Source organism: Plecotus auritus, assembly GCF_963455305.1.
Source record: "Plecotus auritus genome assembly, chromosome: 8".
NCBI lineage: Eukaryota > Metazoa > Chordata > Mammalia > Chiroptera > Vespertilionidae > Plecotus > Plecotus auritus.
The window spans coordinates 83,800,117-83,813,206 of NC_137782.1; the positions used below are offsets into that span (position 1 = coordinate 83,800,117).

Consider the following 13,090-nt stretch of genomic DNA (forward strand, 5'->3'; position numbering starts at 1 on the left):
GTGCTGCAGGTGGAGAGGACACGGCTCGGAACCAGCTGGGCTCAGGCCTGAGGGGCCCTTGGGCCTCCCTGAGCCTTTCCTGGCAATGTGTGCAAGGAAGGCTCCGGGCGCCAGGGCGTCAGGACGCACCCATGCGGGAACCAGGGCACTGGATTTTCATCTACTGGGACCTTGAAGCCCGAGAGGGCCAAGCACCCCCCAGGCCCTGGGCACCCAGTGTCCAGAGCCCGGCACAGTCCGAGGCTTCGATGCGGGGCTCCCAGACAGGGGGAGCCTAGCTGCCGGCTCTGAGGAACCAGACACGAGAAGTGCGCGAGATGCATCCAAATACTGAAGGCGCCTAGAGTTACAGCAGATATTTGGTAGAAAAGACGGGGGGGGGGGGGGGTAGGGGGGCAGAGGGCGAGAGATCTCTTGGAAGAGAGAGAAAGGGGTGGGGGGAGGAGAGGAGAGAGAGACCCAGTTCCAGTGTGTCGCAGGGCCTAGGCGGGCAAGCGCCCTCTGAAGCCATCAAAGACAGGGGTGGCTTTTTCCCCTCCTCCAACCTCCTCCCCAATAGATATAGCACGAATTTTTAATGCGTCTTCCTTTCACAGACAACAATAAAGGGTTTGAAAGCCGGACACAATTTGGGTTTTGTGCGGGTCCCTCCTCGCGCTCCCTCGGCCCAGCTGGCCATATGGAATCCAGCATGGAGCCCGCGGATGACAAAGGGACCCAGTGACAGGCCCAACAAAACCCCAAGGAGACTTCTGCCTGACTCCGGGGTTCACTGCTCGCGATAAGCGCGCTGAATGGTGCGGGGTGGGTGGGGGAGGGCGGGCCCTCTCCTTCCCTTCTCTGTCCCCAGAGACGCATTCTCTGTCCCTCTTTAATATGCACGCCTCTAACATCCCCAGCTCCCAGCGCCCCATTGTGCCGTTTTGTGCAGCCCGCTGTAGATTGGGCGAAGATAGACTGCCAAAGCGGACCCGCCGCCGGGTGCGCTCCCAGGGCGCTGGGGTTAGGGCCACACAGGGCTCCACGGGCGCTTTTATTGACTCCATGGGGACCCGAGGACAGAGAGGGGCGGGTGCCGGGTCCACCTCCCTGGCTCCCTGCTGCTCAGTGCACACCCCACCCGCAGGCCCGCGGGCTTGGCCACTGCCCCAAAGCACACACAGGGAGACCTGCGCGAATTGGGACTTTCCACGCAGCCTCCTTCCCCCTTAGATGTCTGGAAGCTCCTCTGGTCAATCTCGGCCCAGGAAGACAGGGGTCAAAGAATGTGGTCTTGGGGCGGTGCCTCAGGCCTCCTGACAACCCCACTCCAAGAGGCTCTGCACGCTCACCTCCCTGCCCGGAGGATTTGGCGGTTACAGGAAAGTTAGGAGCAGGATGCTCAGTGGTTGGTACCGCGGCAATTCGGGCATCCGCAATTGCACAACCAACGACGAGGGCAGAGTCCCGGCCTTGACTCAGCAAGAACAGTTCCAAGCTAGTGTGGGGAACAAGAGAGACTTTCCAGCGTCTAGGAAGACCTGGGTGGACCCGGAGAGACCTGCACCTGGGAAGGGCCTCTTAGGAGCCTATGAGAAAGACTCCCGGCCCTCGATTACCCGAGGCGGGAGGAGCGTTTAATCACGTCCCTGGGCGGGGAACGCTGAGTGCTATTGACGCGCAGAGTTGGTCACACGGATAATCATGTTTGCTTTAGATATTGAATTAAATCTGATCATCAACTAGAGGGGGAGCGAGAAAGTCAGCTGGGACTGCCTTTGCTCAGCCTCCTCATCGCCCCCACCCCGCTCCCCGTCCACCCACGCAGAGTGGAGTTGGGGGAGGAAGGAGATGTACAACTTCCCAAGGGGGCAGGCTTTCAATGCGGAGGCGTCTCAGCGCACTCGCCTGGCTCTCAGCTACAGAGCCTCGTGTATTTTTAGAAATCCGTGAGATAGAAGAGAGAGATGCCCGCTTCGCCCCGGTCCGCACGACCCCGCGTGGGCAAGTGTGCACCAGCATCCGCCAAAGGTGGGTGAAAATCAGTTGTCTACCGGAGAAGGGCCGATGCGCCCTCCCCTGGGCGAACCCGGGGCTGTTCGCTCACTTTACGCTCCTCTCATCTCAGTCTTGGAGGACGGCGCACACCACCCACCTTCAAACTCAACTTTTTAGCAAGCAGTCCCCCCAACTTCAGGCCAAAAAGTTGGCCTAGGGCACTGCGCGCAGCCAAATGCTAGGAGATGACGAGAATGGGGATCCAGTCCCAGGTCAGGGGGCTTGAAACGCAGAAAGGATGGGTGGGGGCGGAAGGCAGGGGGGAGCCTCTGTTATCAGGTATTGCCACAGACTCCTGCTCCCCGGCTCCCCCATGCCAAAGAGCCTAGAGGAGGCGCAGCACCCCACTCCCTCCCTGGCGCTCCTCCTTACAGCCAAAGCCTAGAGCTCCCCGAACGCCCCCCTCCCGCCCCCGAGTCCAGATCTTGGAGCGGCCTCCTTGGCCGCCTCGGGTCGAGGATTTTGAAAAGGGGGTGGGGAATAGAGAGAAAGCCGACTAGTCTCAGCCTCAGGCTCAGCACCCCCCACCCCCTTCTTAGCGCGAGGTAAATCAAATGCAACAAAGTGAAAGTCATCGAGTGTAGTGGCTTCAACAGCTTCTCAGGCTGAAGGAGCCACTCGTTGATTTGGGAGAGTGAGGGGGGCTTGCTCCCTCGCCTTTGCATTTTCCAAAGTCACTTTTTCTGCCAAAGCCAGGACGCCACGGCCCCGGATTCAGACTGCGCGCGCGGCCGGCCGAGAAGCCCCAGTGTAGGCGGGCGACCCTGGGCGAAAGTCCACGGCTCGAAGGCCCGAGGCCAAGCGCTCGCTTCCCAGCGGGGGTCTGAGATGCGGGGCCTGAACCGCCCGCCCGGAGGAGGCCGGCCAGACCCGGAGCCTTCCCTGCACCCCGGGCATCCCTGGCCTGGCCCCGCTCCCAGCCCAGGGGAGAACCGTGGGGAACAGAGCTGCAAGCGGCTTGGCCGGGGTCCTTGCCCGAAGCCTCGGCCCGGCGCAGGGCGACAAAGTATGACAAACGGAGGGCCGGGCGTGTTTTGTTTTGTTTTTAAACACAGGATTTTTATTAAAATTCTTATTTAAAAAATCGAAAGCTTTCAGCGCCCGGCGCTCTTGGGGAACCTCACAGAACCACTGAGCTCCAAGTTCGGGGTTCAGGACCCGGGTGATAGGGCAGGGGGCTTCGCGCCTATCTATACATTTTCCTTTTTTATATTTGAGAAATGTTTGCACTGAACAAAATAAAAAAGAAAACAGAGGTAACCAAACATAAGCAAACCAAAACAAACCACAAAGAAAGGAGTTGGACCTCTAGGGAGAACAGGCCCACCCCGAGGGTCATTTTGGCAACAATCACCACCGATATTTACAACGAAAAGCGAAATCTGCCACCAGTTGTCAGAACGTTTACATGGCCATAAATATTTAGCATTTTCTTATAAAAAGGAGACAAAAATCCTCTATACTTTAACGTTCTCCACTTGCTTTAAAAAAAGACTGTTGACAATATCGCTACTCACGCAAACATATTTAACAAAATTCACAAAAGCAGGGGGAAGGGGAGGGAGGTTGGTCTTTTTCTCCTTCCGGAGTCAGGACGTTAACTCTGAGTCGATTTCGGTCCCCTCCCTCCCCTCCGGGGAGAGGCAAAGGAGCGAAGCTGCGCAAACATTCTGTAAACACGGCTTAAGGAGTTCAGCCCTCTCCAAAGGTTCAAAAGGAGAGAGGGGCCGGGCGGCTCTGGGCGGATGGATCTGCCACTCCAAAGAGGTGCAGGCAGCTTCCCGGCGCCTCCCCAACGGAGCCCAGAGTCAACTCGACTCCATGATAATAATAATTATTATTATAATTACAACCAGGACCAAATTCTCCTCGCCACGGCCGCTGCTGCCGGGGTGGAGCCTGGGCCCAGGGCCACGAGTCTCGGAGGGGCGGCGCTCACCAAGTCCACTGCTGGGCCTGGACCAGGGGGTGTGCTGTCGAGTACTGGGGGGTGCCGGCCGAGCTGTACTGGGCGTTGTACTGCATGTGCTGCAGAGACTGCGCGCTGTAAGCCGAAAAGGGGATGCCTGCCTGGAAGGTGGCGGCTGCCAGGTCCTGGGCTTTGAGCGCGTGGCACGGTTTGCCGTCCCTGACCAAAACAGGCACGGCCACGCGGCGTGGCGAGGGCAGGGGCGTCACCTCCATACCTTTCTCGGCCCGGGCGCGCTTCATCTTGTAGCGATGGTTCTGGAACCAGATCTTGACCTGTGTGGGTGTGAGGCGGATGAGGCTGGCCAGGTGCTCGCGCTCGGGCGCGGACAGGTACCGCTGCTGCCGGAAGCGCCGCTCTAGTTCGTAGGTCTGCGCTTTGGAGAAGAGGACCCGCCGCTTCCGCTTCTTGCCCGCGTCCCCCCCGCCGCCCGGGGTCTCCTTGTCATTGTCCGGTGACTCGTCGGCTGAAGGCTCCGGAGACTTGGAGCTGGAGTCCTGGGGCGCCGCGCCGGCCGCCAGCCCGTGCACTGAGGGAGAGAGAAGCGCGTCAGGCGCCGGGAGGCCGTGCGCCAGGGCAGCCAGACCCTGCGCGCCCGGAGCCTCCGTGTGCCATCGGTTCTCCGCGCCCTGCAGCCGAGCCCACTGCCTTCGCCTTGGCCCCCCGCACCCACCTCTCCCCGGCGCTGCTCCACGCCTGACAGAGCCGCTGGCATCCGCCAGGCGAAAGGGAAGCCAGGATTGGGGACTCAGGGCTTATGTTTCTGGGGGTTCGCACAGTGTGAGTGCATATTTGGGGGGAGTGGCGCGCGAAGATCATCGCGGGTTAAGGGCTTCTGCCCCCTTAAGCAGTTTTCTTTCCGGAGAGACGTGGGCAGATTTTTAAAAGAAAATCCGGGTATTGATCAGCTCTGGCATTTAAGGCAGATTTGGGGGGCTTTTCATTTTTTGTTTTCGGACTTTTTTGACACCCTCCACTCCACACAAAGCGTCCTCTATGATCAGTCCAGGGCCAGGGTGAGCTATTTATACCCGGACCACCAGGCGCCCTCCCCCCGTCCCCCCACCTTCCACCGGTACCCAGTGCTTGCTGGCTGGTTCCAGGGCTCCAGGCCAGTGTCTCCTGGCTGTCCTTAGGGGATGAGGGAGCTACAGTTTTGGGGGGGCTTCCGTAACCTTGGGAGTTATTCCCCTGCCCTGTTTCTCCTAAATTTTTCTCTTTGAAAAAATAAAAATCTGAGCCCAAGTTCTTTTATGGGACTAGGAGCGCTTGATGAGAAGGAAACAGCCAGGGCATCCTAAACAAGCTTTAAAAATCTTGGCAGGAGCGCAGGGTGGAGGATCCGGACTCCTATAGCTCCTTTCTCCCTCTCCCCCCACTGCGCCCAGCGCTGCGGCCACAGGAATAGAGGCGGCCGCGCACCAGGCAGCCAAGTTTCGCTACTTACGGGAATACTGGAGGCCCTCGGTGCTGGCCAGCCAGCGCGTGTACGGGTTGTCGCTGCTGTCGTAGAAGGGATTCTTCAGGGGCAGGCTCGGCACCGAGTCCAGGGCGCCCTGCCCCAGAGGACCGGCCCTCTTGGCGGGCTCTGGCCCCTCGCTCTCCTCCTCCGGCTCTTCGGCCACCGAGCCCTCCTCATCGTTGGTGTCCGGCAGGTCCAAGATGTCCTTGACCGAAAACCCCGTCTTTGTGTTGGTCAGCGACATGGCTCGGGACCTCGGAATGTATGCCTCAAAGTTGTAGCTTCACTTGGTCAATTCTTGGCGCTCCCCAGTTGGGACGGGGAGGGGATGATGGGGGGAGGGGATGGGGAAGGGGAAAAGGGGTGGGCTTTAATTATTGATATAATTATTTTTAAAAAAAGAGGAAAAAAAAAAAAAACTATGGGTAAGGGGAGGGGGGGATAAAGCCCAGCGCTGGCAGCGCCTCTCTGTTCTCTGAAAAGACGCGGAAATGGATGCAGGGAGCTGGGCGGCCCGAGCGCTGGGCCTAGTTTGTAACTCCAGGAGGGGTGCCAAGGCGGCGTCAGCTCAGGCTTCGGTAGCCGCTCGGCGCGCGGTGGCGGCTGGTGGCGAGGAAAAAATGGGCCATTGCCCGAGCGATCAGTCCATATAAGGCTGGGCTCCACTCGCGAACCTGGGGAAAGGGGGGGAGGGGAGAGAAAGAGAGGGAGGGAAGTAGAGAGGGAGGGATGGGGAGCGAGGGAGGAAGCGAGAGAAGGGTTGAAAAAAAAGGGGGGGGGGAGAGACATTAAAACCCAAAGGTTGGACACGTGTGGGCGGGTCTTGGAAGTCAAGTGGATGAAGACAGTATTTGCAGATTTGAAATTGTGGGTTTTGGGGAGCTCCGCGCTCCCAGCCAACGGCCCTCTACAGCAAGATGAGAGGTGTAACGTGTCAATTAATTGCAAAGACGGGGCGAGCCTTTTTTAAAAACTCAGTATTTACATACAAAGGACCACCGCTGTCGCTCGCGAGTACACACACTTGAAAGCGCCGTTTTAACAAATTGCATCTTTTAAAAAGCGGGGGAGGAGGCGAGAAAACAAACCGAGAGGATGGAAAAAAATCCTCCTTAAAATTCTCGGGTTCCCATCTCCCCGCCCCCGCGCGCCGGCCCCCAGCAAGCCGGAAAATTGGCGATTTGTGGCGCCTTTGGAGAAGGGGGAGGGGGCGACTGCTGAGCCGAGGAAATCTCTCCTTCCCATCGCTGGTGGCTCCCTCAACAAGATCCGGTTCAAATGGCAAGAGCCCAACTTCTGTAAGCCTCCTAGGTCAATATTTTGGTTGAGGCTTAAGGATGAGTACTAGAAATGACAAGGCAACTAATTGATTCCAGTTAACGACGAAAGAGCCTGAAACCCAGAAGAGAGATCGGCTAGGGCCGGCCAAAGTCACCACCAGACGACAGCCCCCCCCCCCTCCCGGCCCCAGCCACCCTTTATTTGCTAAAGACTTATTTATTTCCTTCACTCCGCCTCCCCCTCCATCTCTTAGCGCCAGAGGATGGCTGCGCAGTTCACTTGCTGTTTGGGGGCGGCCCCAGGAGGGGCGGAGTGGGGGTGGGGAATTCTAACTTAGTCGGGGTACCAACCCCTGCCCAGATGCCTCCGGGGTTCCTCTGGCAGCGTTCTCCGGGTGGAGGGTAAGGCAGACCGCCCCGCAACCTTCCTGCCCCCTAATGTGTCACTCTCTCTAGCCCCTCCCTCTGTAGACTCCTGCAGTGGTGGAGAGCGGGAAGGGGGTGGAGGTGGGGGGCGGGGTTGCTGTCTCCTGCCCGGGTGAGGACCCCCAAAGCCGGGGGGTGGAGGTCGCAGGGCGGGCGGATGATGCTGCGTTTTCCTCTTCCAAGTGAATCCTTTCATTTTGTCCCCTTTTGGACGCCCAGGGACGCATTCCGAGGACAAGATCCAGGCTCCCAGCTTGAGTTAGGTGTGGGTTATGTTCCCAACCTCTCGCCAGCCAGGGAACAGAACTTTCCTAGGACAGCACCTCTCTTAGGCACCGCACTTCCTGGCCTCGGTTTTTTTTGGGGGGGGGGGGTTGGGGGGGGTGGAGAGGTTGCCACCCTTTTCCACCTCCGCCCCCTACTGAGCTCCGGGATGGTGCTTGGCCTGGGGGCTGGTGGGGCTGGACGCGGCCGCCCGCTGAAATATCCTGGTCTTGCCTCTCCATCCGCGCGGAGCCCAGGCCGCTGCAGCGCCGGTCCCACTGCGCGCGCGGGCGCCGCGTCCTTCTCGCGTGCAGCTGCGGTCGCCTCTGCGCCCCTGTCGCCCCCGGGTTGCCAGGGCCGGGCGAGGGCGTCTCTCCCGGAGCCGCTCGGCGGCTTTCTGCAGCCCTCGCTGCCTTGCCTCCAGTATGTGACGTGGGTGACAATGGCCCAGGTTAGAGGGAGCTCCTCGCCGGCGCGTCCTGGGTGGTCGGACCCGGGCAAACACAAATACAAACCGATTGCTAAGCTGCGGACAATGAGCGAAATGTAGACAAATGTCCCGCTCCCGTTGGAAGCCTTTGTCCCGGCTCGGTTTTTGCATTTATTTCAGTGGCGAAATAATACATGATTGACGCTCTCTTTCAATGTGTCCTAACTGTTTGGAATAAATCTAAGGTTGTTCCTAGTTGTCATGGCATTCAACCCTTTTCAATGGACTATCTCTTCATTCATTTCTGAATCCGTCCACAATATTAAGGAAACCCCTTCATGTCGACGCTCCCCATTTCTCTTTTTCTCTTCCTACTTTTTCTTTTCTCCGTTCTCCCCCTCCTTCATCTCCCCTCCCCCGCAAGAATTAGAACTGGTTTGAATCGTGTTCCTCGAACCCATTACTTTTCGTGCTTTTTTTTCTTTCTCCAGTCTGCCTTTCTTAGCTTCCTTCCTCCTTGTCTCCCCCTCCCACTCCCCTTTTCACGTGGGAGGAGGGAAGTTAGTCTAGCAGGAGTGTGTGTGGGGTGAGTTTGGAAAGGGGGGACGCAGGGGTGGGTGGGCCTGCCCCAGCCATTGTTACTCAGCTGCTGAATAAATAACTGGCCAGAAAAAGTTCCCCAGTCCAGGCCCTGCAGGAAATTCTCCTGTGGTCCCTCCTCATCCTCCTCTGTCCCAGGGAGAAAGGGTGGGTTGTCTCGCAAGCATCAGGACAGGTTCCGGGGATGGGGAAGGGCCAGGCCAATCCAATTCTTGGATTGGGTGGAAAATGGTCTTTGGCGAGAAGTGTCCCTTTCTGCATGTCCCATGAGTCATCATTGGGGGGGGGAGCCCCCCCCAATGCCTTCCAGGGGTCCTGTTCATTTCTTCACCTCCAACCACCGCTTCCTCTTTAGTTTACGACTTCTCCCTCCCTTCCCCCAACATGGTGGGCCTTTCTCCTTGGATCTGATCAGCACTGCCACTCTTGATCATGTCTCCTCTCTTAGGGGCTTGTACCTCAGAGCACCTGGGAGACAACCTTCCTACGGGGAATCCTGGCTCATGGGAATGGATCCTGGAGAGGGAGTGCTGTCTCCAGCCCAATTCACCCAAGGTCAGGCTCCTCATGCCGCCTACCCTTGACCTCAACCTATCCGAGGCCTTCCACGCGGGGGTCACACTGCCCCCTTCCAGGAGCACCTGCAGGGCCACCCTTCCTTGCCCACACAGGCCGTCGCCCGGGTCTCCACTCCCTGCTCTACCCTTACTCAGCCGGTGCCATAGCTTTGTTTCCTTCCCCTGACTTTGGGGCCACGGGGCAGGCAGGGAGCGGAGGTAGCTTCCGCCTTGCCTCCAGACGCCTCGTTCTGCGCCCTGCCAGAGCCCCTGCGCTCATTGTCTCTCTCCTGGGACCTGGCGAGTCCATTTTCTGGGTCTCTTCGTTGCCCGTGTCGTTCCCGCTCCCGCTTCCAAAAGCACTGACATTTGCAATTGAAATGGCACGGGGAGACCCCTGGGAGGCCCATAATTGAAGGGGAGAAACTCTGCTTGTTAGAGGAAGATCATAAAATGCAAGTCCCCCAGGAGTAGGCTGTGGACGCCTGTAGGCCCGTGCGGGACCAGCTGGCGGCTGAGGGCAGGTCGGGGCCCAAAGCACGCTCCAGGGTCTCCCGGATTCCCTGTGGCGGGAAGAGTGGGGGCCAGACACAAACACACCTTTCCACACCAATTAACTAGGTGATTGCATCCTAGAACTCTCCAGGAAGTCTCCTTTAGCACCACATCCCGGCCTTTTAGAGTCAGGGCCTTCCTGTACTGCGAGACCCCGCACACTCAGAAGGCTGAGAGGGCCCTGCCTCCGTCCTCAGCCCCCGCCACGCCCCCCCCCCCCCGCCCCCGTCCTTTCTGAACATAGTGCACTCTTGCGCTGCAGGAAGGAGATTTTGGTAATTGAGGGGCAGCCTGGGCACACCCCATGCCTAGGAGCCTGGCTGGCGGGCTATGGATATGCTCTAGTCTCCCAACTCGAATTCTTTAGTAAATTCTTCCCAGGTTCCCACTGCAGGGAGAAGACACTGTCCCGCGTTGCATCAGGGCTGGCATTTGGAGTGCGTGTAGGCTGCAAACTTGGGGACGAAGTTGAGTCGGGTGCTGGAAGTTTGATCACAGAATGTTCTAGGCCGGAGGGAAGCAGGCTTGGCTCTCTTTGATGCACGAACTCCACCTATAACCCCTGCCAGGGCCACCTGAGCGGCCAGAGGTCCTCTGGCCCTGGTCTTTGTTTTCAGCGATGGGGCTCCTTGTTTCTTACAAATTCCGTGCTCTGTATTCCTTCTTCCCACGTTCAGGATGGGGAGTTGCAGGCCCCGAGGGGAGGTGGAGGAGGGGAGGAAGAGAGTCTTTCTCTTTTGGGAGGCTTCTCAGGCCGTTAAGCTGTTCTCGGCGGTTCAGGGCTCCCAAGAGACCCAACCGCAGGCGGCTGCAGAGGGTGGCGGGGGCCGAACAATGGGCGGAGGCCTGGGGTTGGGGGTGGGGGTGAATGTACACAGGCTAAGTGTTCCCACTCGAGGACAAGTGGCCCTCCAAGGCGGCCCAGTGTTTACCTGTTTACTTTCCCAGGTAGCTCAAACACGAGCGCCTTTTCGGAGCTCGGAGCCTGGGGGCGGCCCTGGTGTGTCCGGCCTCCCCCATCCTCACTTTCCCACACTGCGGCCTTACGCCCCCTGTTGGGGGAGGGGGAGGTCTAAGCAGCAGCAAACCAGGCAGACAGGAAGGTGATTTTGGAACTGAGGAGAGGCCTGGGCACACCCCATATCTAGGAGCCTGGCTAGGCGGGCTGTGGATGAAGTGGGCAAGCTGAGGTGGCATCCACTTCCTTGCCCTGCACCTGTCCTCCCTGGCTCTGAGCTTCAGGGCCAAATGGGAGGCTCTCTGCTCATATCCTTCCGCTTTCAGGCTGGTGAAAGCTTGCTAGGTAGGTGAGTCCTCCAGTGGAGTTTAGGGCAGGAAAAGTCCTGGGGGGGGTACTCTGGGGGCAGGCTCTAAAGGGGGGGTGGCCTTGGGGTGCCAAAAGCTTGGGCAGCCCTAGGCGGCACCCCTTGCCCTCCCCACCCATAAAAGCACTTCCAATAATTAAAAATACAAGGTCTTTTCCCTTGTGTTGGAAACACTAATTTCTTTGACTTCATGTCTTTTCTTTCTTCTTCTTTTATTATTATTATTTTTGGAATGAAAAGAGGCTGAAAAGAAACTCCTTTCCCGGTACAGTGTGTGCTGAGCTCCCAGCACCCCCACCCCCATCCTATCTCAGATAACAGCCTTCAAGTGGATTAGTTTATTGTCTGGTTAGCGCCAAGGTGCAAGCGTTTGTCTTCATTCACTCCCCAAACAAAGCGCGTTGCACCTTCCTGCTCGAGCGAGGATTAGCGGCGCGGACACAAAGGTTTTGTCCAAGGGGTAAGGTTTATTTTATCTCGGGTTGGAGACTCGGAGCGTGGCCCACACTCGCTATCAATGGGGAAGGAAAACGTTGCCCAACCTGGCCCCTGAGCCTAGCGGTGAAGAGGCTCACCTTTAAGATACACACCTCTAAAATGGCCCAGAAGGCCTCTTCAGCTTCAGGTGGGGAAAGAACACTGCCAGAAGCGGTGTGTGTGTGTGTGTGTGTGTGTGTGTGTGTGTGTAGGAGTGTGACCCAGGGCACCCCAAGCAGGAACCGTTCCTAACCAGAAAAGTGAGGGCTGGGCTTGTCTCCAGTGGGTCCCAGCGCCTTCTGCCCCTGGGAGAAGAACGCGGAGGTCCCTGGAAGTCCCCGCAGCCTGTTGGGCAGCAGCAGAGTGGAGCCACTGGGTCGGGGAGACCGAAAGTCCTGCCAACGTGCAACTTTCACGAGGCCAGACCATGATGGGGGTTGGGCAGGAGAGACCCTCAGCCACTGGACACATGAACCGGAAAGTGAGGACTAGTGTGAAGGAGAAGAAAATCTCTGCCCACTTGGGTTCAAACTGAAGCCGAGCGTTCTCTTTCTCTGGTCCATATTGTGTTACCTCTTAAAACTGTCCCAGGAGGGGAAGAATGAGTGGGTGCCTCCAGAAGGACAGTTCCCCCCAAGTCACCAAGAAGGTGGTGGGCAGGTAAGTGTTTCAGACCCAGAGGCAAAGCTCTGATTCTGGGTCTTGGGAAAAGCCCCCACCCCTTCCTGGGGGACCCAGGGACTGTGAAGTCAGGGAGAGAACTGATCTTGGGATCTGAGCCTGGAGTTTCCGTGCAATTAATTGTGGGTGCAGGACGTAGGCATCCGGTTAGCCGTCTCCTCCCTCTTCTTTTTTTCCAAAGTGAAATCCACATTCCCCAATTATCGGCCTGAATAAAAAAGGCAGATATCTCCCGAGGACATAAATTGTAATAGAAATTAGGATTTCTCTTTTTATTCATCAGCCTCATTGCGTGGGCATAAGACCCCGCGGACATATGTTAGGCCTTTGATAAATGCACTTTAATGAGATCTTTGAAAAAGCATCCAATAAAATAAAAGGCAAGAAAAGCCGTTTAACTTTCATGGATGTTAAATTGAACACGGAATGTTGCTTGGGGCGCGCTACAAAATGGAACCGGCCTCCCTCCAATATTTTGTTTTAAAACGCAGCTCTAAGCCCCCCTTGGGCCAAATGAGACTGCCCCAGCCAATCCATTGTCAGCGGTTTATTGGGGGAACCAAACCCCACGTTTCCCCGGGCAAAACCCTTTGCTTCCTTTGCTCGCGCTGCTCTGATGATTAAATATGTTACAATGAGATTACGCATCGTCAGCGTCGCCTTCAGCAACGTTTGTCCAGCCAAGCCCTACCTCCCCCCAGAAGGGCGATTTCAATGCAGGAGATTTGGGTTTCTCAAGGAAACATGGCGCTGAAAGCACGTTCTTATCTGAATTTACTTCTTAACACGTGACGAACTCGTTACCACAGGACTTCGAAAAACAAGTGGCCTCTCCTAACGGGTAAAATTCAGCACTTGGAGCTGGCCCAGGCGGGCCGCGCGAAAGGCAGTCCTCGCCGGCACAGGACAATCGCACTCTCCGCCTGCGACGGAAGTGCAGGGAACCGACACGCGAGGGTCCTGGGCAGGAGAAGAGGGGGTTCATGGGGGACCTCCCTCTCATTTCTCCAATCTGAGCACCAGAGGT

At 57.6% G+C, this 13,090-nt stretch overlaps 1 protein-coding gene across 1 annotated transcript; it reads right to left on the reverse strand.

The window, feature by feature from the left end:
* Positions 1–3,084: 3,084 nt before the first annotated feature.
* On the reverse strand, positions 3,085–5,842 carry NKX2-2 (NK2 homeobox 2). The gene is made up of 2 exons (XM_080684591.1): positions 5,454–5,842; positions 3,085–4,535 (listed from the first exon to the last, which is right to left on the reverse strand). Exons 1-2 carry the CDS (start codon positions 5,710–5,712, stop codon positions 3,973–3,975), a joined length of 822 nt encoding a protein of 273 aa, XP_080540717.1. The 5' UTR covers positions 5,713–5,842; the 3' UTR covers positions 3,085–3,972.
* Positions 5,843–13,090: the final 7,248 nt, after the last annotated feature.